General features: G+C 45.2%; 2 protein-coding genes and 1 pseudogene across 6 annotated transcripts in view; 2 read left to right on the top strand and 1 right to left on the bottom strand.

Moving 5' to 3' along the window:
• Positions 1-27,977, top strand: part of CCNDBP1 (cyclin D1 binding protein 1) — a 34,812-nt gene that overhangs the window by 4,285 nt on the left and 2,550 nt on the right. Inside the window, exons 4-12 of one of the 5 annotated variants that reach the window (XM_044231340.1) lie at positions 236-317; positions 1,282-1,378; positions 1,559-1,632; positions 2,411-2,487; positions 2,797-3,077; positions 4,603-4,663; positions 5,870-5,916; positions 6,170-6,280; positions 11,828-12,081. In XM_044231340.1, the coding sequence (XP_044087275.1) occupies positions 236-317; positions 1,282-1,378; positions 1,559-1,632; positions 2,411-2,487; positions 2,797-3,077; positions 4,603-4,663; positions 5,870-5,916; positions 6,170-6,280; positions 11,828-11,942 (945 nt within the window). In that variant the 3' untranslated portion in view covers positions 11,943-12,081. Of the gene's footprint in view, positions 1-235; positions 318-1,281; positions 1,379-1,558; positions 1,633-2,410; positions 2,488-2,796; positions 3,078-4,602; positions 4,664-5,869; positions 5,917-6,169; positions 6,661-7,750; positions 7,788-9,535; positions 9,576-11,827; positions 12,082-27,977 lie in introns of those variants that run through there. The other 4 variants (XM_044231344.1, XM_044231343.1, XM_044231342.1 and 1 more) reach the window with 4 other exon arrangements.
• Positions 7,804-27,201, bottom strand: EPB42 (erythrocyte membrane protein band 4.2). Its single transcript, XM_044231339.1, has 13 exons — positions 27,192-27,201; positions 25,859-26,044; positions 24,820-25,053; positions 21,729-21,847; positions 20,217-20,321; positions 19,161-19,338; positions 18,628-18,766; positions 18,238-18,341; positions 17,270-17,512; positions 14,335-14,631; positions 11,244-11,410; positions 10,020-10,153; positions 7,804-8,012 (listed from the first exon to the last, which is right to left on the bottom strand). The coding sequence occupies exons 1-13, from the start codon at positions 27,199-27,201 to the stop codon at positions 7,850-7,852; spliced, it is 2,079 nt and encodes a 692-aa protein (XP_044087274.1). The 3' UTR covers positions 7,804-7,849.
• LOC122893992 lies at positions 21,257-21,447 on the top strand (annotated as a pseudogene).

The following is a 27,977-nucleotide window of genomic DNA, read 5'->3' as shown; positions in this document are numbered from 1 at the left end:
CCCTTTCCTGCCTTTTTTTTTTTTAATATTTTATTGAGTTGTCACCTCATTCTCTTGTGTCCAGCTAACTCCTCTCTGCTATGTGCAAGAGCAGCAGAAACCCTAAGTCATAATAGGACTACAGAAAATATTTGTAGATCATGCTGTACAGTTGTCTGCTCTCTTCTACAGTAGATGGACTGATGAATGTAATCCAATTTTTTTTTCATTCTGAAATTGATCCATCACCTCATAGGAAACCAAGAGGTTCTGCGAACAAGTCCATGCTGCCATCAAGGCAATCACTGCAGTATACTATTCACTTCCCAAGGATCGGGGTAAGCCACTGTGTGCACAGAAATGTTTAATTTATAGGGTAGCTCTTTGCTAATATGATAGTTTATATCCTGTGACTTTTACCTTGTCCTCAATTTGAGCATGTAATGTATCTTTCTTCCATAAAATGCCCTCAAGGATAATTTTATAACATCAGTGACCTCCATAAATAAACTTTCATGCTGGGCGCCTGGGTGGCTCAGTGGGTTAAGCCACTGCCTTCGGCTCAGGTCATGATCCCGGGGTCCTGGGATCGAGTCCCGCATCGGGCTCTCTGCTCAGCAGGGAGCCTGCTTCCCTCTCTCTCTCTCTGCCTGCCTCTCTGTCTACTTGTAATCTCTGTCTGTCAAATAAACAAATAAAATCTTTTAAAAAAAAAATAAATAAATAAACTTTCATGCTAAGGTACAGATGCTGTATTACCATCTTCCCTGCTTTGCCTGACTCTAAGACTTTTAATTCTCACTGGCTCCTCCCTCTTTAACCCATTCTAACCACTACAGATGCTGGATCTATAGCATCTCCACCCATATTACATCACATCTTGTTTCTGAGCTCCCTTATGGTTAAGTGACCTCTAACTCTGCCTATAGATTAATGCTTTGATTATAATCTGCCAAAATTATAAATGAATATGTGTCTCATGGATGTGTCTCATTAGTCACAGATGGTTTAAACTTCAGCTATTTCATCCACAATTGTCAAGAGACCATTGACCTTAATGAATGGATACATGCTGTCTTAGAAATATTTTGTTCTAGATATCTTTTGGAGGACAGTACTCAGGAATGGTGGGAGGAGCAAGAAAATGGCATGGGGAGATACATAAGACCTGAGTTTTGTTTTGGCACTCCAATTAAAGGATATGGGTGCACATTACTTCAAGTTCTGAAGGGCTTAAACTCTGAAGAAAGTAGATGGTGACTTCTGGAAAGACCAGCCTACTTAGTCTTTGGGTTTCTTCAGGAATCACCCTGAGAAAGCTGGTACGGAACGCCACTCTGGACATCGTAGATGGAATGGCTCAACTTGTGGATGTGCTTTTCATTACTCCAGGTCAAAGGTAGTAATACCACAGTTGGGGTTATCAGTTAGTGGGGTTTATTGCTTCAGGGAGGGGGAAAAACTCATTCAACAGCAAAGTTACTAACAGCTGAGAATGGAAGGAAGGGCTAGTAGGAAGGGCTTTTTAGGAGAGAGGAACCTTAGTTATTGATATATCCTTATTGATTCCTTTCTCCAGCCCAGATAACAGTGACCTTATTTCCTACAACAGTGTCTGGACTGCATGCCAGCAGGTGCCTCGGATACCAAAAGGTGAGTCAGAGTGGGAAATGGGTCATTGACTCTGTTGGCCAAAGCAGTTAGAAACTCTCCTATCTAGTTTCTAGTTTTGTAGCATAGATGTATTTTAACTTACAGTTTAGTAAAATATATATAGTTTATCACCAACATCAAAAGATAAGTATCCGTATATTTTCTCAGTCTGTTTAGTTCTCATACTTTTTTTAGCCCTCTTTCTGTGGCCCTATCTTGTTGAACAAATGTGGTTTGTTCTCCTGGTCCTGCCCAGGACACACTGAAGCACTTATGAGGTAGTGCCAGCCAGGTTGAAAAGTAGTGTTCATCCATGAGGACCTTGATGAGAAACATCATGTGACCATTTTTTAAAAAAAGATTTTATGTATTTATTTGAGAGAGTGTGAGCAAGAGAGGGAGGGAGCACAAATGGGGGGCAGGGAGGAGAGGAAGAGGGAGGAACAGACTCCCAGCTGGGCAGGGAACTCAACGTGGGACTTGATCCCAGGGCTCTGGGATCATGACCTGAGTTAAAGGCAGATACTTAACCCATTGAGCCAACCAGGTGCCCCTTGCGTGACCATTTTATTTCTTTTTGTGGTGAATGATGAAAAGCTTTTTAACTCCTATCTGGGTACCTAGAGGATGAGTATTAGAAAAATTTTACATTAAATCACTGCTCTTGTTGACTATCCTGGGCACTCTTCTCAAATGGGAACACTATTGGTTGTCATTTGCAGACTTGACAGAATTGTAGGCTTCTTTTATTCTAGTGCTTCTGATTTTTCACTCCTAGATAACAAAGCTGCAGCCCTTTCAATGCTGACGAAGAGTGTGGATCTTGTGAAGGATGCACATGAGGAAATGGAACAGGTGAGGGGACAGCTCCATGATAGTGGATGAGAATTATAAGGAAAGAGATGGCCTGAGCATTGACTCAATTAAGTCCCATCCTCATTCCTAGATTTTGACTATCTCCTACCTCATGCAGGTGTGTGATTTATACCATTCTCCTCTGTCTTTGCTGGGCTAGGAGAGTGAGAACAGGGTTTATGAAGTGATTCAAGTGTGGCCATTGGTGAAGTAGTTGGTTGATGTTTTGGGATAACTCAGATATGAGGCTGAAAGTATAACAGTCTCTCTCTCTCTCTCTCTCTTTTTTTTTTTTTTGGCATATCTTAGGCCGTGGAAGAATGTGACCCATACTGTGGCCTCTTAAATGACACTGAGGACAACTCTGACAGCCATAGTGATGAAGAGGATGATAGGTTGGGGTGTCCAAACAATCGGGACTTATACTGGTCAGAGGAGGATCAAGAGCTCATAATCCCATGTCTTGCACTGGTGAGAGCATCCAAAGCCTGCCTGAAGAAAATCCGGATCTCAGTGGCAGAGAATGGGAAGAAAGATCAGGTCGCCCAGCTGGATGACATTGTGGATATTTCTGATGAGATCAGCCCTAGGTAAGCAGGATCCCCACTTGAAACATGTGAGTAGCAGTGTGTGATCTTAGCTTGTGCTGTCACCCCAAGCTTTCCCTCCAGTTTTTTATTTTGAAAATATTCAGTCTATAGGAAAGTTAAAAAAAAGTACTGCAGTGAACACCCATATATCCTTCATTTAGCTAGATTCACCTGTTGCTCACATGTTTTTTTCAATATTAGTTTATTTCTCTATGGTTAGATGTGCCATTTTTCTCTTGAACCATTTGAGAATAGGTTGCAGACATCAGTGACATTTCACCCCTAAATTCTTCAGCGTATATCTCCTAGGAACAGATATTCTTGTTATTACATCCAAGAGATTTAACATTAAATAGAATAATATTTAATATTCAGATTATCCCATTTGTCTCTAAAATGTATTTTATTGCTTTTTTAAAAATTTTATTTTTTAGTCCGGGGTTCTTTCATGGTGTCACATTGCATTTGGTTATCATCTCTTGGAGTAGTCTCGTATGGTAGTAGTCTCTTGCAACTATAACAGTCCCTGTCCTTTTTAGTATTTTTTGACATTGACTTTTTAAAGGGAAGTTGTCTTGCAGAATATCCAAAAATCTGGATTCGCATTATTGTCTTTGTCATGATTATAGATTATTTTCAAGTTGAATATTTTTTTGGCAAGGATATCATGTATTTGAGTATTTTGTGCCTCTCATTGCATCATATGGGGGAGGGACATGAATGTTAGTTTGGTGGTACTAAATTTTTTCTTTTTTTTTTTTAAGATTTTATTTATTTGACAGAGAGAGACAGCGAGAGAGGGAATACAAGCAGGGGGAGTGGAAGAAGGAGAAGCAGGCCTCCCCCTGAGCAGGGAGCCTAATGCGGGGCTGGATCCCAGGGTCCTGGGATCATCACCTGAGCCAACGGCAGACACTTAATGACTGAGCCACCAGGCACCCCGGTGGTACTAAATTTCACCACTTGGTTAAAGTAGTGCCCACTTGAGTGCTGTTCCATGGATGAACTCCACTTGCGTCAGTTACTAAATTAATGGTTTCAGATCCTCCCATTTAAAAAAAAATATTTGAGCGAGAGAGAGAGCAATGAGCAAGGGATGGGGGAGAAGCATAGGGAGAAGGAGAAGGGAAGCAGACTCCCCACTGAGCATGGAGCCCAGAGGGGTGGGGCTCAATCTCCAGACTTGGACTTGGAGATGTGACCTGTGCCAAAACCAAGAGTCAGACACCCAATCCACTGAGCCACCCAGGTGACCTCAGAGCCTTCCATTTTAAACTGAATTGATCATGTCCTATCATAAAGGCCAAGGGAGTTTTTTTTTCCCACATTTCTAATGAAATGGGCTATGTATGTGTTTAGTAAATACCAGTTGAATTGATTCTGGTTACCCAATTTAAGGAATTGATAGGCATTTATGGACAGTTAGGTTCTCACTGGTCACATCCCTAACTGTGTACTGGAAACCACCCAGTTGAACTTTGTTCCTTTTATTGTTAATGGTTATATTTTTGCTTTTTGCCCTTAGTGTGGATGATTTGGCTCTGAGCATATATCCACCCATGTGCCACTTGACTGTGCGAATCAATGTAAGTACCAGCTTTGAGGGAAAAGCTACTGACCTAACTGGTAGGATTTTACTATCTACTAGTATTTCCTTAAGCTATAGGAAATATATTTATTTGTCAGTTAAATGCAAATACAACAATAGTGGTCATAGTTCTTACATGTATTTCTGCTTGATAAATCTTTACTGAAGCCCTGAGTTCTGGTAGTATTCTCTTCTATAACCATTTGGGTAATCACTTAGAAGAATCCAAAGACCTTAGAAAATGCTACTTTGAAAAGGAAGTCTGAATTACCATACTACTTTAGGATCCCGTTAACCTAAAATCATTAAATTTCTGATTTCTGGTGTAGGCAAAAATCTGTGTCCAGAAACATGCTCTGTTCTAATATAAACACACCGCATGATTTAACTACAGAGGGTCAAGGTCTTTATAAAAATATGGTTTTATTGTATTTTTTCAAGTCCTGGGTCCTATGCTAAAAAGAAGTCTCTTGTCTCATTTTTAGAGACTCAGATTATCTCTATAGTTATTGGAAGGAGACGTAAAACTGCCAAATGGCTTATATCTTACATTCAGAACTATCAGTCCTGAAATATTTGATAAATTAGATGGTGGAAATTCATCAAATATATCTTCACAGTATGTGAACACCTTAAAGTAGAATGGGCGTTAACTTTTTTTCCCATTCACTTTTTAAAAAAATTGACTTCCTAAGAAATAAGCATCTTTAGTAATATGCCTTGTCAGTTACCCCAAATAAAAATTTTAAAATGTGTACCATAGATTGGTGGAATACATATGTTCTAATGTTATCTTGTTACTGGTGTGCTTAAAATTATGTACATATTCTTTCTTTTAAAAGGAACTCTACCTGTTTCTACTATATATTTAGAACTGCAGTTGGGATAAATTCAGGTTAAATTCTAACTTTATCTAGTTTTTTTAAATTTAAAAGTATTAAAAATTTTTAAAACTTACAGGAATGTTATAGCAACAATATTAATAAGATTTTGTAAATAGAGAAGAATCCTATAATCCTGCCACCCTAATCTAATCAGAATTTTTGTTTTTGCAGTTTCCTTCAAGGTTTTTTGTTTGTTTGGATTTTTTTCTGCCTTTTTTTTTTTTTTTAATAGTTTATTACTTGAGTCCTTAGTATATCTTAGGTCTCCTTCCCTTTTTATGTGGCACTCAGGGTGAGTAACTTCTTTGTTTCTTTTCTAGTCTGCAAAACTTGTATCTGTCTTAAAGAAGGCACTTGAAATTACTAAGTGAGTATGAGGACTTCTCATCAAATAGCTTTTTTGAGAATGAACCCATCCAGTCATTCTCAATTCCCAAAGCCCCATTTCAAGAAGTGGAAGAAGGTGGGTGTGGTGTTTTCTTTCCACTTCAGTTGTGGAGCAGCTAAGTTTCTACAAAGAAATTTGCCTTATCTTACTAGTTTTTGTGCTCCTTGTTGAGAGTAGGTTTTTACCTTCCCAGTATAAATTTAACTTCTCTTTTTCCCCATTCCATTTGCAGAGCAAGTCATGTGACCCCACAGCCAGAAGATAGTTGGATCCCTTTACTCATTAATGCTGTTGATCATTGCATGAACAGAATCAAGGAACTCACTCAGAGTGAACTTGAATTGTGAGTTTTCAGGCTCCTTTGTACTCTCCTCTCTCCTTTCCTTACTATCACAGGTAGCCTCTGATGTCTGCTTTTAAAATGAGGCTAGAATGCTCTCCTGATCAAAAGGGAGTTCCTGTCCATGCTTGTCAAGAGACATTGTTACCAAAGATTGTTGGTTGGTTATGCCAGATTGGCAGTTATTATAACTATATGAGTATGATATATTTTTCTGTGCTACATTCAAAAGGTAATTGCATGAGTTTTTGTTCCTGAATCACCTTTCAGAGATTTGTGTAGAAGCTGCCTTATTCCCTATTTGCAATAAAGTATGTCGTTTCATTGTTAAACATGTTGATAATCTTAATAAAATGGTGACCTGCCAGTAGTTCAGTAAGTAACCTTCCAAAGTTTCTTTCTACCAGAAATGCAGCAGGTTGAGACTTGCACATTGGTTTCATTTGGATTTATTGGTCTAAAGATCTGATTCTGATCAGAACTGTATTTAGAACAAAAATGCCTGACTTTATTTTTATTTTTAAGATTTTTATTTATTTTGAGAGAGAGCGAGTGAGAGAGAGAGAGACAGAGAGCATGAGCAGAAGGGATGGGCCAAGGTGGAAGCAGGCTCCCCACTGAGCAGGGAGTCCAAAACGGGGCTCGATCTTAGGACCCTGGGATTGTGACCTGAGCTGAAGGCGGGTGCTTAACCGACTGCCCCACCCAGGCATCCAACATCTGACTTTATTTAGAGAAGATGACTTCAAAGCTCCTTTAAGTGCTTCAGTGGTTTCATAATATCATCATTCTTATCATTAAGTCCTTCTAAATGTTATTCCATCCATGCCTCCAAAATTATTTTATAGTATTGAGCTCATTTTGTTAGGTTGCCCACTTTATTGAACAGGTTTGTTTTTCTTAACACATGCTTGTTCTTTCCTACATTACATGTCGTTCCAAATGTAAATATAAAATGTTCATACATCAAAAATTTGTAAATGTATAAGAGAGTTTATATGGTTTTAAGGGCCTTTTTAGTTAATTCTTTTGCTTGGCCATCATGATTTAATTGTATTTTTGCAATGGTCTAGAAGATCACATATCAGAAAGCAGGGTAAACCTGTATGATGTGCATTCTGGTGACCTGACTTGGTCTGCAGGTCTCCACAATGTCTGATGCCAGTCTTGTTCCTTGCATGGGTGTAACTTATCCCTTTTGCCCTTTTGATGTGTCCCCATGGTCTTTTTAGTTCTAAACAACTACAACAGTCATTCTTTTGAGCAGTTTGTGTGTACTTGAGTTGAAATTCTTTACGTCAAATTTTTAATTTACTTTTATCAAGCACCATTCTATACTTCTCATAAGAGTCATAAAGAGAAGGAACTGAAGTCAAACTGAGAGAGTGCCAAAGCAACAAAATAATGTAAATAATAAACAAAAATGATAACGTTGTACAAAAGGAGTATAGTTCTTTTATTTTTCTCTCCTAGGGCCTGTTTTCTATATACTTAATAGTTTTCTTATTTCTCTAGTGGGCCGAGTTCATGTTATCAATATCAAATTTTAATTAAGGGATACTTAATGGAAATTTAAGCAGGGAGTTCAGGGGCTTCCACAATGACGTTTCTGTAGTTGGTTACGTTCTGGAACATATCGCAGTCCATTTCCACAGTGAGCCTCTGGAGCCCCACCTGTGTCGGTGTGAACTGGAATTCAGTGTACAAGATGTTTCCAGGCCACACAGAAGCTAATCTGAAATAAAGGAAAAGGCAGGTGGTAGTTCTTTGCCATTGCTTTGCTAGTCCCAGTGACTCTGATCCTTCCCTGCTTGAAGATGTGAACTGTGAAGAAATAAACATTTAAGTACCTTGCTGTTGAAACAGGAAGTTTTAAGGAGATAGAAGACAGAAGCCTCCCTATGGCAAACAATTGCAGAGTTAAGAAGAGAAACACCCTAATTTAAGGGCTTCCAAGCTGCATCTATTATTTCTTTTATCGCCTGTGACTGGTCCCACTCTTGGTAGTAGTACCAGGGTATGTTTGGGAAGGCTGTGGTTTTGGATCCCTTAGATTGCTAAGTGCTGTGAGGGTACAGTGGACATATACAGAAGATGTCAGTCTGTTAACAGATGGTGTTTGGCATCCTATCAACAACCTTCTCATAGTGACTAAGAGAGTAGCACAGATTTCCTTTGAGGAGCTTTCCCCCATGTTTGATCCGGAATACCATGAAAGTATAGTTAAATGATGACAGTCTCTCCTTTCTCAATCTACTGGCAATAGTGATTCATTGAGTTTCATAAGGCTGAGGCATTGGCTCAATAACCAGAAAACTACCAGGGATTTCAGGAGTAGGCACGGCGAACTCTAAACTGTATACTGTGTTTTCGGCAAAGGATGTGGCAGACACAGTGAGAGAAGAAATAATGAAGGAAGATACTTGCAACATCTGAAACCAACAAAGGACTCATACAGGGAACTCCTACAGATCAACAAGGAGGAAAGGCAGGAACATCAAAAGGAAAGTGGGCAAAGTTAAAAACAAATATTTTACAGAGGAGGAAACCAAAAAGGCTAATAAACATATGAAGAGTTGCAAATCAAAACAATAATGAGATATTACCTTACTTCTGTTTGGAAAAAAGGAAGCTGAGTATGGCCAAGAGTGGAGAAAAGTGGAGAAATGGTAGGAATATAGAAACTCCTGTACTGCTGGAGGGGGTGTGGACTTCTGCAGTCATTGTGCAGACAAGTCTGATAGTACCTGGTCAAACCAGATCCTGTTATGTACATTTTTTCCTCCCCGACCAGAGTTTCAAGCTAGTTTATAAGACTATGTGAGGCTGTTTATTACAATAGTATTTGTGATGTTTGAGAGCTGAAGGCTCTCTGGGTGCCCATCACTGTAGAGTGGCATGGTAGAAAGTACGGATGTACCAAATAAAGCTTTATGTTGCCGGAGCAGTGGGCTTAACACATGTCGATGAATCTCCAAAACAGCCCATTAGTTGTCATTAGTAGAATACAGCTCTTTGGCCACACCAAGAGGCAGCCTGAGCTCTCTGGGATATTTTCTTATACTCAGGCCTAATTCCTTGCCTGCAATTACCAGCAATACCAAACCTCTTCCTGCATGACCAGGGCAGCAATTGGGGTCAGGCGGATGCCCTTTGGGCACTTCCTCACTCCTGTCTTCCAGGAGGAGGGAGGCCCTAATCTTTCAGTTCTGCTTCTAGAGGGTATTTTTTTTTAAGATTTTATTTATTTTTTGATAGAGATCACAGGTAGACAGAGAGGCAGGCAGAGAGAGAGAGGAGGAAGCAGGCTCCATGCTGAGCAGAGAGCCCAATGCGGGACTCGATCCCAGGACCCCAGGATCCTGACCCGAGCTGAAGACAGAGGCTTTAACCCACTGAGCCACCCAGGTGCTCCTAGAAGGTATGTTTTTTCTATCTCTAAGAACACAGCAAAAAGACAGTCATTAATCTTGGATCCCTGCCTTTCTAACAAGTAGAATTGTTTCAGTGAGATGAGAAGCTTGCAGTCTCTCTCTCTCTCTCTTTTAAAATATTTTATTTATTTGAGAGAGCACAAGTGAGGGTGGGTGGGGACGGGGAGAAGGAGAAGCAGGCTCCCCAGTGAGCAGGGAGCCCAGATGCAGGACTCGATCCCAGGATCCCAAGATCCTGACCTGAGCTGAAGGCAGATGTTGAACCAACTCAGCCACCCAGGTGTCCCGAGAAGCTTGTGGTCTCTTACCTATACCTCCTCTCTCTGTGAATGAGGCCCCTTCCAAAGAGGGAGATCACACAGTCCTTCAAGGGAGCATCTAGGAAGTTATGGAGCTGGACTGAAGCCTTGAGAAGTTGATACTGCTCTGCTGTCTCTGGCATCTGTGGGAAGAGGCAAAACCTGGAGTGGATGCCATGAGCACAGGGCTGCACTTACTGCTTCCCCTCCTAGGCATCCTCCCTGTACTCTCCTCAGTTACTCTCTTGTCTCTGCCATCCACACCCAAACTCCACACCTGACTTCTTTACTTTTCTATCTGGTCTTCCTGAATTGATACTTACCCTTGCCTTGATTCACCTGTGGCCATCTCTGGTAGTTTCTCTCCTCCACTTAGAAACCTTGGAGGGGTTCCCATTGTCTTCAGAATTCAGTGTTGGTAGGCATTCAGAACCCTTCGTGGTCTGGCCCCAACCCCCTTCTCCAGCCTTGTTCTTCCCCTTGACTAAATGACATCCCAGCAACCCCCTCAGACTCCCTTTACTGGGTCCTCTATGCTCAGTCTTTGGCCTGCAGTGGCCTTCCTCAACTTCCGCACTAAAGCTTACCTATTTTTCAAGTCCTGGCATAAATGCCTCCTCCTAGTAAGTCTTCCTCAAACCCACCAGCTGAAATTAATCCCCTTACTTAACTTATGCCACAGTGACTTCATACCTCTATTGAAGCACTTACATAAAAGACCTAACATTGTGCCTCCTTTACTTAACCATAATAAACACTCATTGAGGGCTGGGACCAGATCGCATTCATTTTGGTCAGAATAGACATTTGGAAAGAGGACTAGATCAAGAGCCATAAGCCTCTGAAACATCCCATTTTCATTATCATGGTATGATAATCTCCAGGATTGTTTCTCATCTGAATAATGGGAATGGTTCCACTTAACAGGGTTTTTGTATTAAAGAAGGTGAAAATACATTGGCATATGTATAAAGTGCTAAATAAATATAGGCTAGTATTATTCAAGAATGGAGGCAGCAACTGGGGAGGCCCTGCTCTTTAAAATCTTTATGGAACCAAAAAAAAGAAGCTGGAAGATGTAGACCTTAACCATCTCTTTCAAGAGAAGGAGCTCTCAACCTATCATTTTCTAGTAATCCTAGAGCATGGTTGTTTGCCCTAAAGCATGAGGGGCTCTGATTCCTTCTGAAACAGGAGCAAGTGAGAGTGACTTGGGGAAGGACTGGTGCCTACCTCAATGGTAAGGTGTGGTCTACAAATGACGATGTCTTCCTGAGCAAAGCAGCTAAGGCTGGACTCAGGGTGCATTGCCGTGGCCATGACAGTGAGTCTAAGGAAGCTGTTCTCTGGTGGGCTTTGCTCAAAATGGGAGAAAGACAGGTTGCTGGTGATTATGTTAGCTGAAACAGAAGACAGGTGGAGTCAGTGCAAATCATGAGTGTGTGTGCCCAGGCAACAGGCAATATTACACATAGTGCAAAGGAGTCAGTATCTTACTGAAGTCAGAAAGATGCCTCATTTCTCACAGCAATTTCAAACTGAACTCCGTCAAGATCCCACCACCTACCGCCATCACTGCCTCCTCCAACACTCTTGCCAGACCACCTCAGCGCGACCGGTGAAGGCCCCTGCAGACTAGAACAAGCTCAGCTCTCTGGCCTCAGATTCCTTTTCTAATAATAATGCCTACCTGGTGGGTGGCTTGTGTTAAATTGAGATACTGAGTGCTTATCTCAGACTCTGCCACACAGTCATTGCTGGATATATGCTTACTTCATTCCTTCTTATTCTCTGCTGCTTCTGTTTCCCTTTTGCAGAGAAAATGAAGCCATCCCTCATTGTCTAGGAATCTTCTCAAGCTCATGTTCCCAGTCCCAACCTGTAGACATAGTCATCTACCCCTGCTTCCTGCTACCACCTCCGGGAAGATGAGATGTCCTCCCTCCCCAAGTCAGACCCCCCACTCTGTAAGTCTCTGCCCCTTTCTGACCCCACCACTGCCTGCTGTGTAACTTTTGAGCAAATTATATAACCTCCATGTGTCTTGATCTCCTCATCTGTAAAGTGGGGATAATAATGGCTGCTGCCGGGGCGCCTGGGTGGCCCAGTGGATTAGGCCGCTGCCTTTGGCTCAGGTCATGGTCTCAGTGTCGTGGGATCGAGCCTGCATCGGGCTCTCTGCTCAGCGGGGAGCCTGCTTCCCCTTCTCTCTCTGCTTGACTCTGCCTACTTGTGATCTCTCTCTCTGTCAAATAAATAAATAAAATCTTAAAAAAAAAAAATAATGGCTGCTGCCTCAGAAGGTTGTTGTAAGGATAAGTGAGATGATGCATATGGAACACTTAACACTGTGTTTACCAAAAGTAACTACAGTTATTCTAGTTGCCTCTCAGTCCCCTAAGGGTTGCACCATCAGTTATAACCCATCTTTCCTGAGGCTTCAGTCTTTCCCTCTCTGTTGATTATTTTCCTCAGTGTCTAAGCAGATTCTGCTCTCTGATCTTAAATAAACAAAAAAACGCCCTCGCTCTACCCAGTGTCCCTGGCTGACCACCACTCAGCCTGTCTCCTTTTTGTCAGTTCTTCCAGGAAGGACTGCATACTATGTCTTGCTTCCTCAGCTCTTCATCTGTTTAGCCTGCAAGAAGCTGACCTTTGACCACTCCCTCAGTGTTTGTTTTCAGCCTTGACATCTCATGGCCACTCTGCTGTCCCTCTGGTTGCTCCTTCCTCTCTTTGACTTCTCTGTTTCCCTTATTCCATGTTCTTTCCCTGCCTGCCCCCTACATGCTGGTGCTGCCTGGGTTCCCCTTTCACCCTCTTCTCTTCTCACAACTTTTCTTCCACCCCCAGGAACTCATCAATGCCCTGACTCTTGGCAGCCCTCTCTGGGCGGGGATTCCCACCTCTGGTTTCCAACGCAGGCCTTTATTTTGAATACCAGGTTTAGGTGTCTAGCCATCTACTGGCCATCTCTGTTTGGATGTCTCATGGGCTTTCAAACCCAACATGCCACAAACAGAACTCATCATCCTTCTCCCCATACGTGCTCTCCCCCATTTTTCCTGTTCTAGAGAGGCAGTGACCCTCTCACCGCCCCCCACATACATATTCACAAGTCCAGCCTATCCTACCTCCTTAATATGTCTTCATTGGAAGTGCTGCTAGTCTAATTTGTCCTTCATGCCTTGACCGTTCTAAAGCCTTCCAACCTCTGATCCAATGGTTGTCAGCATTAGATACACATTAGAATCATACAGCATTATAAAACAGTCCCAATGCCAGGCTACACAACAAATCAATTATATTAGACTCTGGCAGTGAGGCCCAGGAAGCAGTATTTTTTAAAGTTCCCCAGGTGATTCAACATGTAGCCAAGGGTGAGAGTCATCATTCTAATAGGACTTCTTCCATTCCACTCAGACAAAAGTTATTTTTTTTAAATGGATTTCTGATCACATAGGCCCCTCTAGTTCACATTTTCCCCAGCTTCCCACTGCCCAAAGAACAAAATTCAAACTCCTTGGCATGACATACAAGTCCCTGCATGATCCGGACTCTGCGCCCCTCAGAAAGGGAACACGGTGAAGAGATTAGAGGCAGGGGAGCTGGTTAGGAGGCTGTTGAAATAATGTAGACAAGCTCCAGTCCACTGATCCTCTCTTATCTGCACATTGGAATCACTCAATGAAATTAAACAGTTTTTGATGTTTGGGTCCAACCCTGGGGTTTCCAATTTAATTGATCTGGGATACAGGCTGAGCATCAAACTTCCCCAGGTGATTCTGATAGGCAGCAAAGTTTGAGAGCAACTGCTCTAGTCCAGGGACTTTCAACCCTAGGATAACATGGGGAGCTTTTAAAAAGTACCAATGCCTAGACCTCATCCCAGACCAATGAAGGAGGACTTTGGGGAAGGAGGAAGAACCTGTGCACATGTTCTTCCATGTGCCTTGAATATTCGTAACTTACTTTTTGGCTCTCACTGTCCTTCCTACTCATCCTTTCAGACCCAGTGCAGTCTGCTTTACCTGGGAACAGCCTGCTGTAACCTGGGTGAGATGCTCCCCTGCTGTTGTACTCTGTTGACCTTATCAAACACTTCTTCAACTGCTACCATTGTCTGTTTCCTTATCTGACTGCAGTCGGAATTGTGGGGGCTTTGGTCTCTGTGAAGCTCAATAAATATGTGTTGAATGGCAGAGAAACAGGGGGCACATTAGGGGCTAGAAGCCACCTCTTCAGACCTTCAGGGGTACCCTTAGGCTGCTGCCTGTCAGGGTGGAAGCTGGAGTTTAGGGATATCTGGGGGCCATAGAATTACCCTTGGGACCGAGCATAAGGGACTGCTTCCTCTTCCAGAGCTCAGCAGCAAGGATGCCATTGTAGTATATTGCCTGCAAGGCAGATGTCAGCTGCACTGCCTTCTCCTGGTCACTGAGGTTAACCAGTTTCACTGAGTACTGGGCTTCCCCTCCCAGGTTTAGGGAACAGGGTACTTCTAAGAATATGTGTAGAAGTTCAGCAGTCTTGAGACTGGGAGGATGGATGCCACTGTCTTTTTCATGTCGCATTCTCTCTTCCTGGACTTTCTCCAGCACCTCTTTTTCTTGAAGAGATCCTGAAGAATAGAGGAAATAAAGCAGGCCTCTTATCTAGGGGGTATAGACCGTTCTAATAAAAGTCCAAGATTAAGATTCATTTACCCACTGCCACTCAAAAGCCAAAATCACAAGAGCTCTGTAATTCTCTAAAGCCATATTTAGCTTAAAAAAAAAAAAGTCTGTCTTAATGTGAGACATGAAACCACAAAACTGTCCTAGAACACAGGTAGTAACTTCTTTGACATGGGCCATAGCAACTTCTTTCTAGATATGTCTCCTGAGGCAAGAGAAAAGCAAAAATAAACTATTGGGGGCACCTGGGTGGCTCAGTGGGTTAAAGCCTTTGCCTTTGGCTCAGGTCATGATCTCAGGGTCCTGGGATTTAGCCCTGCATCAGGCTCTCTGCTCAGCAGGGACCCTGTTTCCCTTCCTCTCTCTTTGCCTGCCTCTCTGCCTACTTGTGCTCTCTGTCAAATAAATAAATAAAATCTTAAAAAAATTTATTTGGACTACATCAAAATAAAAATCTTCTGCATAGCAAAGGAAACAAACAACAAAACTAAAAGACAGCCTACGGAATGGGAGAAGATACGTGCAAATGACATGTCTGATACAGGGTACTATCTAAAATAAAGAATCTATAAAACTCGTCATCCCCAAAATGAATAATCCAATTTTAAAAAAGGGCAGAAGACATGCATAGACATTTCTCCAATCGTATAGATGACCAACAGACACACAAAAAGATGCTCAACATCACTCATCATCAGAGAATGCAAATCAAAACTACAGTGAGATATCGCCTCACACCTTTCAGAATGGCTAAAATAAACAACACAAGAAGCAACAGGTTTTGGTGAGGTTGTGGAGAAAGGTTGCACTGTTGGTGGGAATGCAAATGGGTTCCGCTCCTCTGGAAAGCAATAAGGAAGTTCCTCAAAAAGTTAAAAATAGAAGTACCCTGCAATCCAGCAATTGCACTGGTAGGTACTTACCCAAAGAATACAAAAATACTAATTCAAAGGAATGCATGTTCCCTGATGTTTATAGCAGCATTTTCTACAACTAGTTAGATTATGGAGGCAGCCCAAGTGTTCATCAACTGATGAATGAATAAGAAGATCACACACACACACACACGAATATTATTCAGTCATTAAAAAGAATGAAATTGTGGAATTTGCAACACTATTGTTGGAGCTAGAGTGTATTATGCTAAGTGAAATAACTCAGTCGCAGAAAGACAGATACCATATGACTTCACTCATATGTGGAATTTAAGAAACAAATGAGCAAAGGGGGAAAAAGAGAGGCAAACCAAGAAACAGACTCAACTATAGAGAACAAACTGTTGGTTACCAGAAGGAAGGTAGTTGGGGGAGATGGGTGAAATAGGTGATGGGGATTAAGGATTGCACTTGTCATCGTGAGCACTGGGTGATGTATGAAAGTGTTGAATCATATGGTACACCTGAAACTAATATTACACTGTATGTTAACCAACTGTAATTAATATAAAAAACTTGGGGCACCTGGGTGGCTCAGTGGGTTTAAAGCCTCTGCTTTTGGCTAAGGTCATGATCCCAGGGTTCTGGAATCGAGCCCTGCATCGGGTTCTCTGCTTAGCAGGGAGCCTGCTTCCTCCACTCTCTCTGCCTGCCTCTCTGCCTACTTGTGATCTCTGTCTGCCAAATAAATAAAACAAAATCTTTAAAATATATGTATAACTTAAAAAAAAAAAAAGTCTGCATTGGGCAGATCCACCACAGATAAAGCGTGTCTCTTCCAGGTCATTCCCGTTCTTCAGGTGTTAAGCATTTGCCCCTTGAATGGTGGGAGAGCAAGCTTTTGGACAAGCCATGCTGACTCTGAGGACAGGTCTGCAGGGACTCACACCTTCCTAAGTGAAGAGTTGACTTATTCCAAGGGCAGTGGGGGCCATGGAATATTCTAGAGCAGGGGAGTAACATCATTTTGTGTCTTTCGTGGAAACTAAGTTGGAAAGGGAGTGATAATGGAGAGACTGGACCCAGGGGGTTCCAGTTAGGAGGCTGTTACAATGCTGCAGACAAGAGCTGTTGAGGCCCTGAATTTTCTATAAGCAGTCAGGAAGAAGGTGAGGAAAGAGATGTGAGAGTAATATGGGGCAGTGAAGGAGGGAGAGTTGAGAGTGCAAGCCTTCTTGTTTGGATAAATAGGTGACAGTGGTGCCATTAATCACTATGGAGAAAGGAACAGATTTGGGGTGCTGGAAGAGAGGGCGAGAAGGAGAGAGGGAGAACATCTGGCAGCTGGAGTTGGTATTAGTGTGTTGTTTTATAGTAGTGGTTTTCAACTGGGGAGTAATTTTGCCCCCCCAGGGGACATTTAGAAACACCCGGAGACCTTTTTGGTTGTCACAGCCCATTGTGGAGTGCTGGCCTCTAGTGGATGCAACCTGAAAATGCTGTTGAACATCCTGTGATGCACAGCCCCCCACAATGGAGAGTTATGTGCCCCCAAATGCTGATAGTATCAAATGGGGTTACAAAATCCTATTTTATATGATGGGGAGAAGACTCTGAGTCTCTCTGGCCTGCATCTTCCCGGCCCATCCCTTACCCTCTGTTGGCGTTTCAGGTGCTGAGAAGCCTGGGGCCCTCCCCTGCCCAGTACCTTCAGGATACTTGTAGTTCTGAGTGATGTCCTCACAGCGGTTGCTGCCCACACCCTTGGTGCTAATGTTGTTGCCAACATACTTAGTGTTGGAGTTGGTCAGCTCCAGTGCGCCGTCCTCCCGACACTTCCAGACCACACACGATGCATTTACTGCAGCAAAAAGGTCTGATACTCCAGGGGTCAGGCTTAGTGTCCCCTCCTTGACTGCTTTGACAGGGGTCAGATCACAGGACCCCAGGACTGAGGGAGAAAAAGTTCAGTGAGCCAGAGGAACTGTACCCAGACCTTTGAGTCAGAGCTGTATAACCTCAGTTCCTATCCTATACCCTATTTTCCCTTCCCTGAGATCAAGGTTAGAGGTGGGCACAAGGCAGGGTTTCTGGAAGGGCACTGCAGTAGTGAAATTCACAATTATTTAGTGACAGTACTTTTTGGTCATGGCTTATGGCAGGAGACCTCTCAGAAACTGGGCAGGAAGAACCTCAGAGGGATGTAGTAAAGCCGAGTTCCTTAGCCAGCTCTACTACGGATATGATAAGAACAGGTCACCTTTATTGAGCGCTTCCTTTATGCCAGGCTCTGTTACTGTTCTGCTGCTGAGGAAGGAAGAGCAGTCCTTGTATGGCTCCTGGAGATTTCTTCTCACAAGCCCCTAACCCAGCACATCCACCAGCTATCTTAAGGCCTTTTACCCTTCACTGAGACTCTGCTCCCTCACCCATTGCTCTGAGATAGGACAAGTCTCCCCATGGCCTTGGGCCTAGATGGTTAACACCTTTGTTCCCTTGAGCCTGCTTCAGACTTCAGGTGAGCATTCTGTTGGCCACTATCACTCCTTCTACTTCTCCTGTTTTAGAAGACACAGACCCCCTTTGGACCTCCTGCTGCTCCTGTTTTTGAGGGACTTCTTGCTTGCACAGTTTTGTGCAGCCCAGGATGGTAGTGGGTCTACCCCAAGCCATTACCTCCACCTCCATTGGAAACACATGGGTACAGAATCTGCCATCCATCATAACCTGGGGGCAAAGCAGGCCGGGTCATCCAGCACTCCGTGGAAGTCTGGAAGATCCTGAAGGCACCAAAGGAGTAATTCAAGTGAGGAAGAAAGTGGTCCTAAAGAGGACTAGACATGGCAGAGTCATTATTGCCATGGGGACGGGAGGAGTCTGTAAAAGTGGCTGCAACACTCTTGGGGTGGAGGGGAGGTGCTGGGAGCATCCTGGCTACAAGAGTCTTGAGGGCCTCCTCTCAGTGCTAGGGTCACTCAGAGTGTGGGAGGGGGTTGTCATGAGGTTATACCATGTGAGTTTGGAAACCTTCCATGTCTGGGACCGCATCCTGCTTGGGCTTCTCACCAGATTCTGCCTCCTTGGCCTTCTCCATTCTGAAGGCCCTCCTCATTGTAGTATTCATCCACCAACAAGCGTCCGCCGGTTCCCTGGGCTGAGGTGAACGTGGTAATGACACGGGCAGGGATTCCCAGGCATCGCAGCACTGTGTGGAAGGGGCCAAAGAGTCAGGGGGTGCCAGAGAGGCCTGTGTATGTATAGCTAGAGTTTTCAGTGTCTCCTCTGGGAAGGCACGGTCTTAAATGCCGCCTGATGCTGTGGAAAGAGGAGGGACACCGGCACCTGGCAGGTAGGACTGACACACACACGCAGGGTACTTGAAGGCCGAGAGATGAGACACTTAAAGTGTATGCAGCAGGCAGAGTCTACAGCAGGGCAAGGCTTGCACAATGTACAATAGAGCACCGGGGTTTGCTGTCCTGGAGCATGGGGAGGGAAAGTTTCAGGGCAAAAGCATGGGGAAACCCAAAAGGCAGGGCAGACACGCTGTACAGTAGCCAAGGTGACCCAGGAGTGCGGCAGGCAAACCAGCTCTGTACCTGTGCAGGCAACTGCAGCGAACACCCAGGCCTGACTGTCGTACACAGGTCGCCCTTGGCCTGTGACCCACTGCCGCAGGATGGGCACACTGCCCCGGCGCTTGCTCAGCAAGGCCCCTTCCTGGGCAGTGGCGGCCTTTGTTGGGGGCAGGACACTCTTCTCCTTGAGAGCATGCAGCTGTTTGTGGAAATGAGCACATGTTATGTGGGCCCAGGACAGAACAGCCTCTGGAGGAGGGGCAGGGAGTAAGGAGGGCTTAGACCACCTGTATCAGAATCATCTGGATACTCCTGGGCTTCACCCTACCCATTGGCTTATAATTTTAGGAGTGGGGCCTGGGAAATTCTCCTTTCTCTCTAGCCCTCTGGAAGCCAGGGGTTCATGGACCACATTGGCAAGCAAAGTTCACATCCTAAGAAAAGCCAGAGAGCTGCCTCTCATTGGCGGCTGGTTTCACTACTCCCTCATTTGCCTGACCCTGATTCCTTTGAGAGCATTTGCACTTGGGGCCTCAAGGCCCACTTATCCCAAGCTTCCTCCTCCTCACAGGTTGACCTTGTCCTCGTCCACCTCTTCAGAGGGGAGTCCAGAGGCATGAGCAGAAATGAGGAAATCACAATTCCTCTGAAAGGACATTTAGGGATAGTAGGAAGCACCAAACCACCTTCATGGTCTGTATATTCTTAGGAATAATTTAGAAGTGAAAACAAATGACCACTTGAAGAGCAAACACTGGGCAAGTTAGGTCCTATCCCCTCCCTCCCATGGACTTAAGCCTGTAGGTTGGGCTGATGGGAGGAGGAAAAGGAAGGAGGAGTGCTCTGAGGAAATCCGGGCCAGTTTTAGTCCTCCTGGCTTGTGTCCCAAGGGATGACACTTCCCTTTGCTTTTCTCTCCCTTGTGGATACTACTGCCCTCCCTCCTCACTGAGACTGTCTCTAGGAACTGGCCCCCACATCCTAGGAGGAAGGTACCATTTGTGATTTGAAGATTTCCAGGGCCGTAAATGTAGGCAGCTCTAGCAGAGGACTCCCCTCCCTCCCCAACTCACTTACCAAGGCACCCAAAATACAGGCCACATGCTCAGGGTTGCCCCACTCCTCCACCTGCTTGTCCACACTCAGTAAGCGGAGGCTGAGGTTGATGACACTGCTCTCAAACTGTAAGGAGCACATAGGACCATGTTGAAGACTTCCAGGTTGCGTACTCATCCCTCCACCATCACCTCAGACTTCTTCCAGACTCAGGTTCCATTCCTTCCGGCCTTGCCTTCTTGTCTCCTGTGGGAGTTCTGGCTTTTCCCTCCCTCCACCATCCCCCCTGGTCCCTGAGTCCACGCAGTCCCATCCTTTGCCTTTTCTGTTGTCTGAATTCCCAACAGGGTGGGAGCCATTGAGGACCAGAGCTGTATCAGTTCATTTCTGTCATTTGCCATTTCGTGTGCTCCTACATCTCCTTCTAGGACTGACCCACATGGGGAGGAGACCCAAGACAGCTCTTGCTCTTGAGGAATCCACATTTAGGAGCAGAGAGGGTCATGTAGGCACTTAGACTATGGATCTCAGGAGCACGGCCAGTGTTCTAGGAAAGATGTCAGCCCAGAGCAGAGGGCATAGTGAGAAGAGTCACTCTTATCTTTGGGGGCTGAGGAAAACCTTCTGATGGTCTTAAAAGATGGGTAGGAGTTTTCTGGGGTGATAAAGGAGGGAAGGTATTCCAGTCATATTCAGCCTGTTTGTTCAGGGGATGGCCAGAAGCTGGTGCATGGGGGGTGGGGGGCTCTTGAGGAAAGGAAAGCAGTGGCCTGTCTCTGAAGGGCCTTAGGGGTCAAGCCAGGGCATTTACTTTTTATCCTGTAAACAGTGGGGATTTAACAGAGGGTTGATCTGCTGTGGCCTTTAGGAAGATAGCTCTGGAAGGTGGAGGCTGGTCTGACGTGGCCCTGAGGAAAGAGGCACCACATGGTGGAAATGGCCAAAAGAAGCCTCACTGACACACCAGGAAACAAGGTTGTGAGAAAAGGAGGATTCTGTGTGGCGCCACCATTTCGTCCATCTTGGGTCTCTGCACCTTTCACAGAACTTCCAAGAGCACTATGCTGGGATACAGCATCTGGAGGTTCACAACCTCTGTGGTCTGTAGGAGCCACTGTGAGGAGGGCCCAGGGAAGGATTTGCCATTTTCAGTAGAAAACAAGCAGCATTTACTAGTTATGATGACTATATACTTGGGTCTGGATTTACTTCACCTTATTTTGTAGTAAGACACTAACTGCTTAAGAAATAAGGTGTTTAAATTAATCCATTAAACAGACATGGAAGAGAGCATTTTGAGAGGGGCATTCTCTTTGAAAAATGGATCAAACTCAAGTTCAACATACTCAATATGTTTGTAAATAAACTCACGGCATGAATCCTTAAAAAGAAGAAGAAGAAGAAGAAGAAGGAGAAGAACAACAACAACAAAAGAAATGGCCTCATTACCTATAGGCTTTTGGATCTGCCAGCTCTGGTCTGAACACTGAAGATTATGGGGCAATCACTGCCCTTCCTCAGAGGTCACCATACCTGGCCAAAGTCCCAGGGCTCTGCGTGGAAGCACTCAGCTGTACCCAGGTAGATGAGGCCATTCTGGTTCAACACGTACTCCCTGCGTTGAGACTCCTTCTTCAGGAACACAGCATCCTCTGGTGAAAAGCAGGTAGGGATGAGGGCCTGTGGGGAGCTAGGCCTGCCCTCCACAGCTAGGCCTCTGCCCTCCCTGCCCAGTCCAGGTTTGGCTGCTGGCCTTCCCTTTAGCTCTGGGCGTGATGAAGACTGGGGAGGAATTCCCTTTTCTCACTGACCCCACTGGGACCCAGAGTCTTCTCTGATGCAGAGTGGGGACAAGGGTCAGAGTCCCAGGGGTCAGTCAAGGTGGCCTACATGGTCAACCAGACAGACGGGAACAAGTCAAGCTTAAAAAGCCTACTGGTTCCCAGAAGACATGGGCAGCCAGAGTGCTTTCGGCCCAAGAGAGTTTGGCAACAGCCCAGGGAAATTCCCAGTGGACCTGTTAGATCTCACAAGTTCAAGTAAAAAAGAAAAAAAAAAAATAGCATTTCAGGTGTGCTTGGCTGGCCCAGTGGGTAAAGCATGCAACTCTTGATCTTGGAGTTACAAGTTGGAGCCCCACGTTGGGCATAGAGATTGTTTAAAAATAAAATGTTAAAAAATTTTTTTAAATAGTGTTTCAGAAAAAAACCCAAAACTGTCAAACATAGGTTGACAGAGGTGAGCAGAAAGGAAGAGGAACACACGTAAGACAGGGTCAGAGAGAACTGTGGAGCTGGGCGAAGTAGAAGCTAGTAGAAGCCCTGGGGGCATCCAAGTGGGTCTGAGACTCCCACAGTCTCTTCTGCCTCTCCTGCTGCCTTCCTCAAAGGGTCAGGCTGGGGTTCATGAGGAGGATTGTGGGCTTTAAGGAGGACACTCTAGGAAGCCGGGAGTGTCAGGGAGACCTGCTCTGTTTGCCAACTGTCTCTCTCTGCACGTGTTGCTGGGTGGGGTAGGGGAGGAGGGTGCTTAGGCTGGTTTCTGGGGACTACTAATAAGAGAAGAGGCTTTCCAGATTATCCCTCTAGGCATCTGCTGGGAGGAGGGTACGGTATGCAAAACAACAGAAGGATAGGATATTAAAAATTAGGAAGCCCTGAAGAATCTGAGGCCTAAAATCATAGAACCATGTGCCTGAGGAGCCCTTCACTCCTGTCTCTCCATCTTGAGTACTTCTATGAAATCACTTCAAACTGAGGTCCTGGGCCCTAGGCTCTGCAGGGCTCGGGGAGGTACCTTATCAGAGCACAGGTTGCATCATCCTCCCCTTTCCCCCCAGAGTGTGGCCCCCTTTTATAAAGTTCTCTGCTTTTGAATAGGACTTTACTTATAGGATATAAAATTTCTTTTTGAGTGCAGAAGGCTCCATCTCTAAGTATGCTAAGATGGGACTTGTCCTGGATTAATCTGAAAATCTCTTAATCACTTCTCAGATGAGCAGAGCCCCTCATTCATCCCTGCCAACACAGACATCTCCACAGGGACTCACGTAGAGAGGCCTTCCCCAGGCAGGTCAAACCAAGCCTAGAGGCAAGAAACCTGGCATGGAGTCAAGGGCTAAGAGTTCCCACTGAACTGAGCACAGTTTCGGAACTGTCTTTGCTGTGTCTTTGCTCTGGCATGAGGGCCTAGCTCTGATTGTGGGCTCAAGTCAGCGAGGCAGGTACACTGGGACTTCAACTTTGGAGGGAAGTATGTCAAGAGCCATGGGTCCTCCCGCAGCTGAAGGGGCTCTGACTCCACATTTACCCACATGGGACAGCTGCCCCTGAATGGACACTCGTTCTCCTCTACTGCTCTACCTGCTCATCCCCTTGGATCAGGAAATAAGAGCCTGAACTGAGGATAGGCAGGGCTACCTGAAGGAGGGGGATTGGAGAACCCCACCCTGTGCAAGAAAAGTGGAGAAAGGGAGCCCACTGGGTTTCAGATGCTACAAAGAAAGGGAATTAGGAACTGGCTGGAAAAACCCGGGAAGATTTTGTCTGCTTCCCTGTTTCCTTTTGTCTCCAGCTCTGCCTTATGAGGGCCGCTTCCGGCTGGCAGTGAAACTCCGGAAAGAAAAAGGCTCTGCACTTGTTGTCTGGGTAGTGAGGACAGGAAAGCTGGTTGAAATTGTTTCCCATCCCCCCCCCCAAGAAACCCTTCAGGGAGCCCGGAGGATTAAGGTGGGGGGTGGCAGATTTAAGTCAACCTTCAGAATGGGAAAGAAGAGGAGATGCCTTCCTCATGTTTGGGACATGTCAACCACCTCCGATGATTTTTTTAGATGAAATAGCCCTAAGAGCCAAGGCTGGGCTTTGCCAAGAGGTGGCCACTGGTTGGGCTGCAGGAGGTCACCTGACCTCAGGAAAGCCCACCCTTAGTCCTCTGAGTTATAGGCCCCTAGCTGTTTCATTTGCCACTCTAGCGAATATTTAGAATAATGTGGAGAGGACCCAGCAGCCAGTAGTAAGAGAACATACAAGTGGAGAGAAGCAAGACAACCAAACAGGGCAGATTTATTTTAGAGCTGATGAAGCTGAAGTTTTGGGCCCTTCACTTGCACAGACCACTTTAGGCCTCATCAATTCAGACTTTTGTGTTCTTTTCCTTAAATTATACAAATAGACCTCAGGTCCTGTAAAACCTGGATTCACCCTGAACGCAGACTATGGGAACCCAGGGGAGAAACAAAGAAGCCCATTCCTCAGGTTGCATCCACTTTCCAGTTCTCGGCCCCTGTGCCATCACAATAAAGAGCAGCTCTGCCAGGATCATCTCAGTGAGTCTCAGCTCCTGTGACCAAAGAGCCCCGACCTGGCACCAGGGTTTGGTGGTGAGATAAGCTTTGGCTTTCAGTGGGAGGCCCTAGGGTGCTTGTGCCAAGGGTGACACTGACACAGGTCCTGTGTCTGAGAGGCCATTCAGCCAAGGAGCAGGTACCACAGTAACTGAATGCTGGTGTTGTCTTGAGGGGGAGCTGCCCACTGGGCCTGGGACAGTCACTTCCTTCCAGAGCTGTGCCCCAGCTCTGAGGCCTAGAGTCCCTGTGCAGCCCAGGCTGGTTCAGGTCCAAACTCACCTCGAGCCCAAGGGTTAAAGAGCAGTGTGAACTGGCCTAGGTGGAGTTGCTTCTTGCCCAAGACCTGCAGCAGGAGCGAGTAATGGCCAATGATGGCGTCTGCGGGTGCGGTCACAGAGATGGCCCAGGACTGGTCATCTCTGTCTTCCACTGCCGCATTCCACCACTTCTGGTCCCCCAGATGGGAAATTGGGAATATGGCTTGGGTCTTGTTGGCCTTGGAAGGATGCTCTCCTGCAGTCACACAGAGACGAGTTGGTCATTTGAACCTTTTGGTCACAACTCAGAGTAATAAAGTCAAGTATCACAAAGTTGGAACAGGCGAAAACTGGTTTTTGATGAGAATGGAAGCAGCCCATCCAGTAATGGGAGGCAGTAAAGGGTGCGGGGAGAGCACAAGTTCTGTGTGCTCATCGACTTACATCTAGAAAAAATCCATAGTGTATAAAGTGGGCATAGTGGTATGCCTTCTTCGTAGGGCGGATGTGAAGTCTTAATGTGATACTGTAAAGTCCTTGGCCCAATATCTGACATGCAGTACAAATTCAATAAATAGTAGTGATTAAGTGTTACCGTAAGCCTAGATTAGATCCATTCAGGCTTTCTACAAAACTGATATATTGTAACCAAAAGGAACCCCTTAGTGATAATGATGCTCAGCAACTTCTGAATCATAATAAACAGAATTTTAAAAAAGATTTATTTACCTAAATTAGAGAGAGAGCAGGGGGAGGGAAGAGCGGGGAGAGAGAGTCCTCAAGCAGACTTCCCATCGAGTGCAGGGCCACACAAGGGCCTCAATCCCAGGACCTGAGATCATGACCTGAGCCAAAAGCAAGAGTTGGCCACTTAGCCAACTGAGCCACCCAGGCACCCCAATACACACTATTTTTTAGACATGTTATCTCATCCTCACCACAGCCTTCCCAGGTGGCCAGGACTTCTTGAGTCTCAGGTACAGTGGGGGCCATTTGCCTCTTTGTTCCCTGAGGGGGTCCTAGAGCAAGAAGCTCTCCAGTCCTAGGCCTGCCCCACTCACCAGTTTGTGCAATGAGGGCTACCTTCTTCAGGTTGGACGTAAATGCATAGACTGGAGCCTGGAAGTGCAGGATGATGGTGAAGGGCTGTCCTCTCCTCACAATGAGATGCTGGGAGCTGATGGCCTTGGTGTGGTGCTCCTCATTGTTTTTTGCTGCCTGGAAGTCACAGTTCTTGATCCCCAGAGCTGTGGTGGAAAAAGGAAGTCACGGAAATGAGGTAAATGGGACAACTCTAGTAAAAGCAGAGACCCTGGAGTCAGAGTTAAACTTAGGTTCAAATCTTCAGGTCAACTTACATACTAGCTGTGCCTCCTAAAGCAAGTAACTTAACCCCCTGAATCTCAGTTTCCTCTTCCTTAGAATAATCATCCTTCTCTGCAGAGTTGGAGAAATGAAATGAGTTAATGTATTAATACACTTGGCACAGTGTCAGACATGTAGGAAGTCCCATTCAATGAGACTTTTACTCTATTATTAATAAGAGCAATGCTTGCCCTCATTGTTGACCTTCTTTTTTGGTCCCTATCCAAAACAATGGATAAAACCTAGAATTTTGCTTACCTCTACTCCTGCCTTCTTCAAACACTGTCAGATAATTTTTAAAGCTGGTTTTGGAATCGCTGAGCTGATTCTCTTGTTTTATAGACAAAAGTGAGGCCCAGAGAGTTAGAACCAACTCACCCGAGATCATACTTGGCTCTTTCACCTAAAGGCTCACCAAACCCACAGCCTCCTGCAGCCCCCGAAAAACTTTCCAAGGAGGGGGCCTGAGAGTATTATGACAGCCTATCAAGCAGTTCTCATTTTATAATAAGTCTTGCAAATATACAACAGATTTATGCAGAGGCTCCTGAGCTTTCTGTGTCCTCTGGTTCTACCTATTATCTTGCTTGTTGTTGGCCTCTGTCCCTTGAATTTGGATTCCCTGACTCTTACCTCCCCTTCTTTCCAACTTAGCTTTGAGGCTATAATGCCCTCATGCTTTGCCAGGGTTATCTCCTGTGTGTATCACAATCCAGTGAGAATAATCATGTTGTAATGCCATAAATCCATGTTAACTGTCATCATCGTCTTCACAACTATGGCCACCGATTTACCACCACCAACCAACCGTATTGCCACACCTAGCCATACCGATGCTACCACCACCACAGCACCCACTACCACTCCCAACACAGCCCCACCCAACATCACGTCCTCCACCAGCAGCACCTACCACCACCTCCACCAGTCACACTACCATAACCATCCTACTTCTCTTAATGAAAACACGTTATGATGGAGGAGCTACTGAGAGTTAAGTAAGCCCCGTGGAGAAGTGGCTTGGCTCACCCTGTCCCATGGCTATAGGCTGCTCTTCTCCACTCGACCGCAGAAAATGCCTGTTGCTTGAACTGTTGCTCCGTACTGCTGCCTTTCTGAATCTGTCCTGAGAGAAAATGATGGAGGTACTCTCATTGGCTTAAGAATCTGTAACAGTGGAGGGTCCTCCCACTCCTCCTGTGAGCTCCCACACATGTTTCTTTTTTTCTTTCTCTCTCCCCACTGGTATCTCTTGGGCCAGCTGCTGGGAGTTGCCCTTTTTCATTTTATCTCTTGTGCGGGGCTGGGGTGAAGGGTGGAATGGGGGAAGATCTGCCAGCTAGAAGCTGAGAGGACACTTCTAAGCCTGTCACTTCAGTGGTCTCAAGAGACCCTCAGAGATGTTACCTGGACAATGCTGGAAGACTCTGGAAGAGATGACTCCATAAATAGGAGGCCCATATCCAACTCCAAATCTCAGGCCCTAAACACATCGTGAGCTTTAAGTTGCTACTTGTTTTTGGCTATTTTGGTAATAGAGAGACCTGTGTGTCTGGGATTCATCTGTGTTAAACAGATAAAGAGGTAGAATTTGTTGGTGAAAAATAAATATCCTAAAAGTAGAAGTCAGAGCCCCTGCTCTTCTAAGCCCACCGGGTCTGGGACACTCTTCCAGGGAAGGTTGGGAACTATCTTGGGACTGAGGACCTATGTCTTTTCTATTTCAACTTATCTAGTCATGGGGGAGACAAGACACAAGAAAGGACCTCCTTTTTGGCCCTCTTTAGTTTTCGGAAGCCCAGCTTTTGCTAGAGG

This window comes from Neovison vison, chromosome 13, assembly GCF_020171115.1.
Source record: "Neovison vison isolate M4711 chromosome 13, ASM_NN_V1, whole genome shotgun sequence".
Taxonomy (NCBI): Eukaryota; Metazoa; Chordata; class Mammalia; order Carnivora; family Mustelidae; genus Neogale; species Neogale vison.
The sequence above is the reverse complement of the archived record's forward strand: the minus strand, read 5'-3'. Positions and strand labels throughout refer to the sequence as shown.

Bases quoted from the DNA above. Each gene is read 5' to 3' on its own strand.
- EPB42 (XM_044231339.1), bottom strand. The intron at 25,054-25,858 runs GTGAGTGGGGCA...GTGTGACTGCAG, and splicing joins AGCCCTCATTGCACAAACTG to GAGAGCATCCTTCCAAGGCC. The intron at 20,322-21,728 runs GTATGGTGACCT...TGCTCCTTACAG, and splicing joins AGCCCTGGGACTTTGGCCAG to TTTGAGAGCAGTGTCATCAA.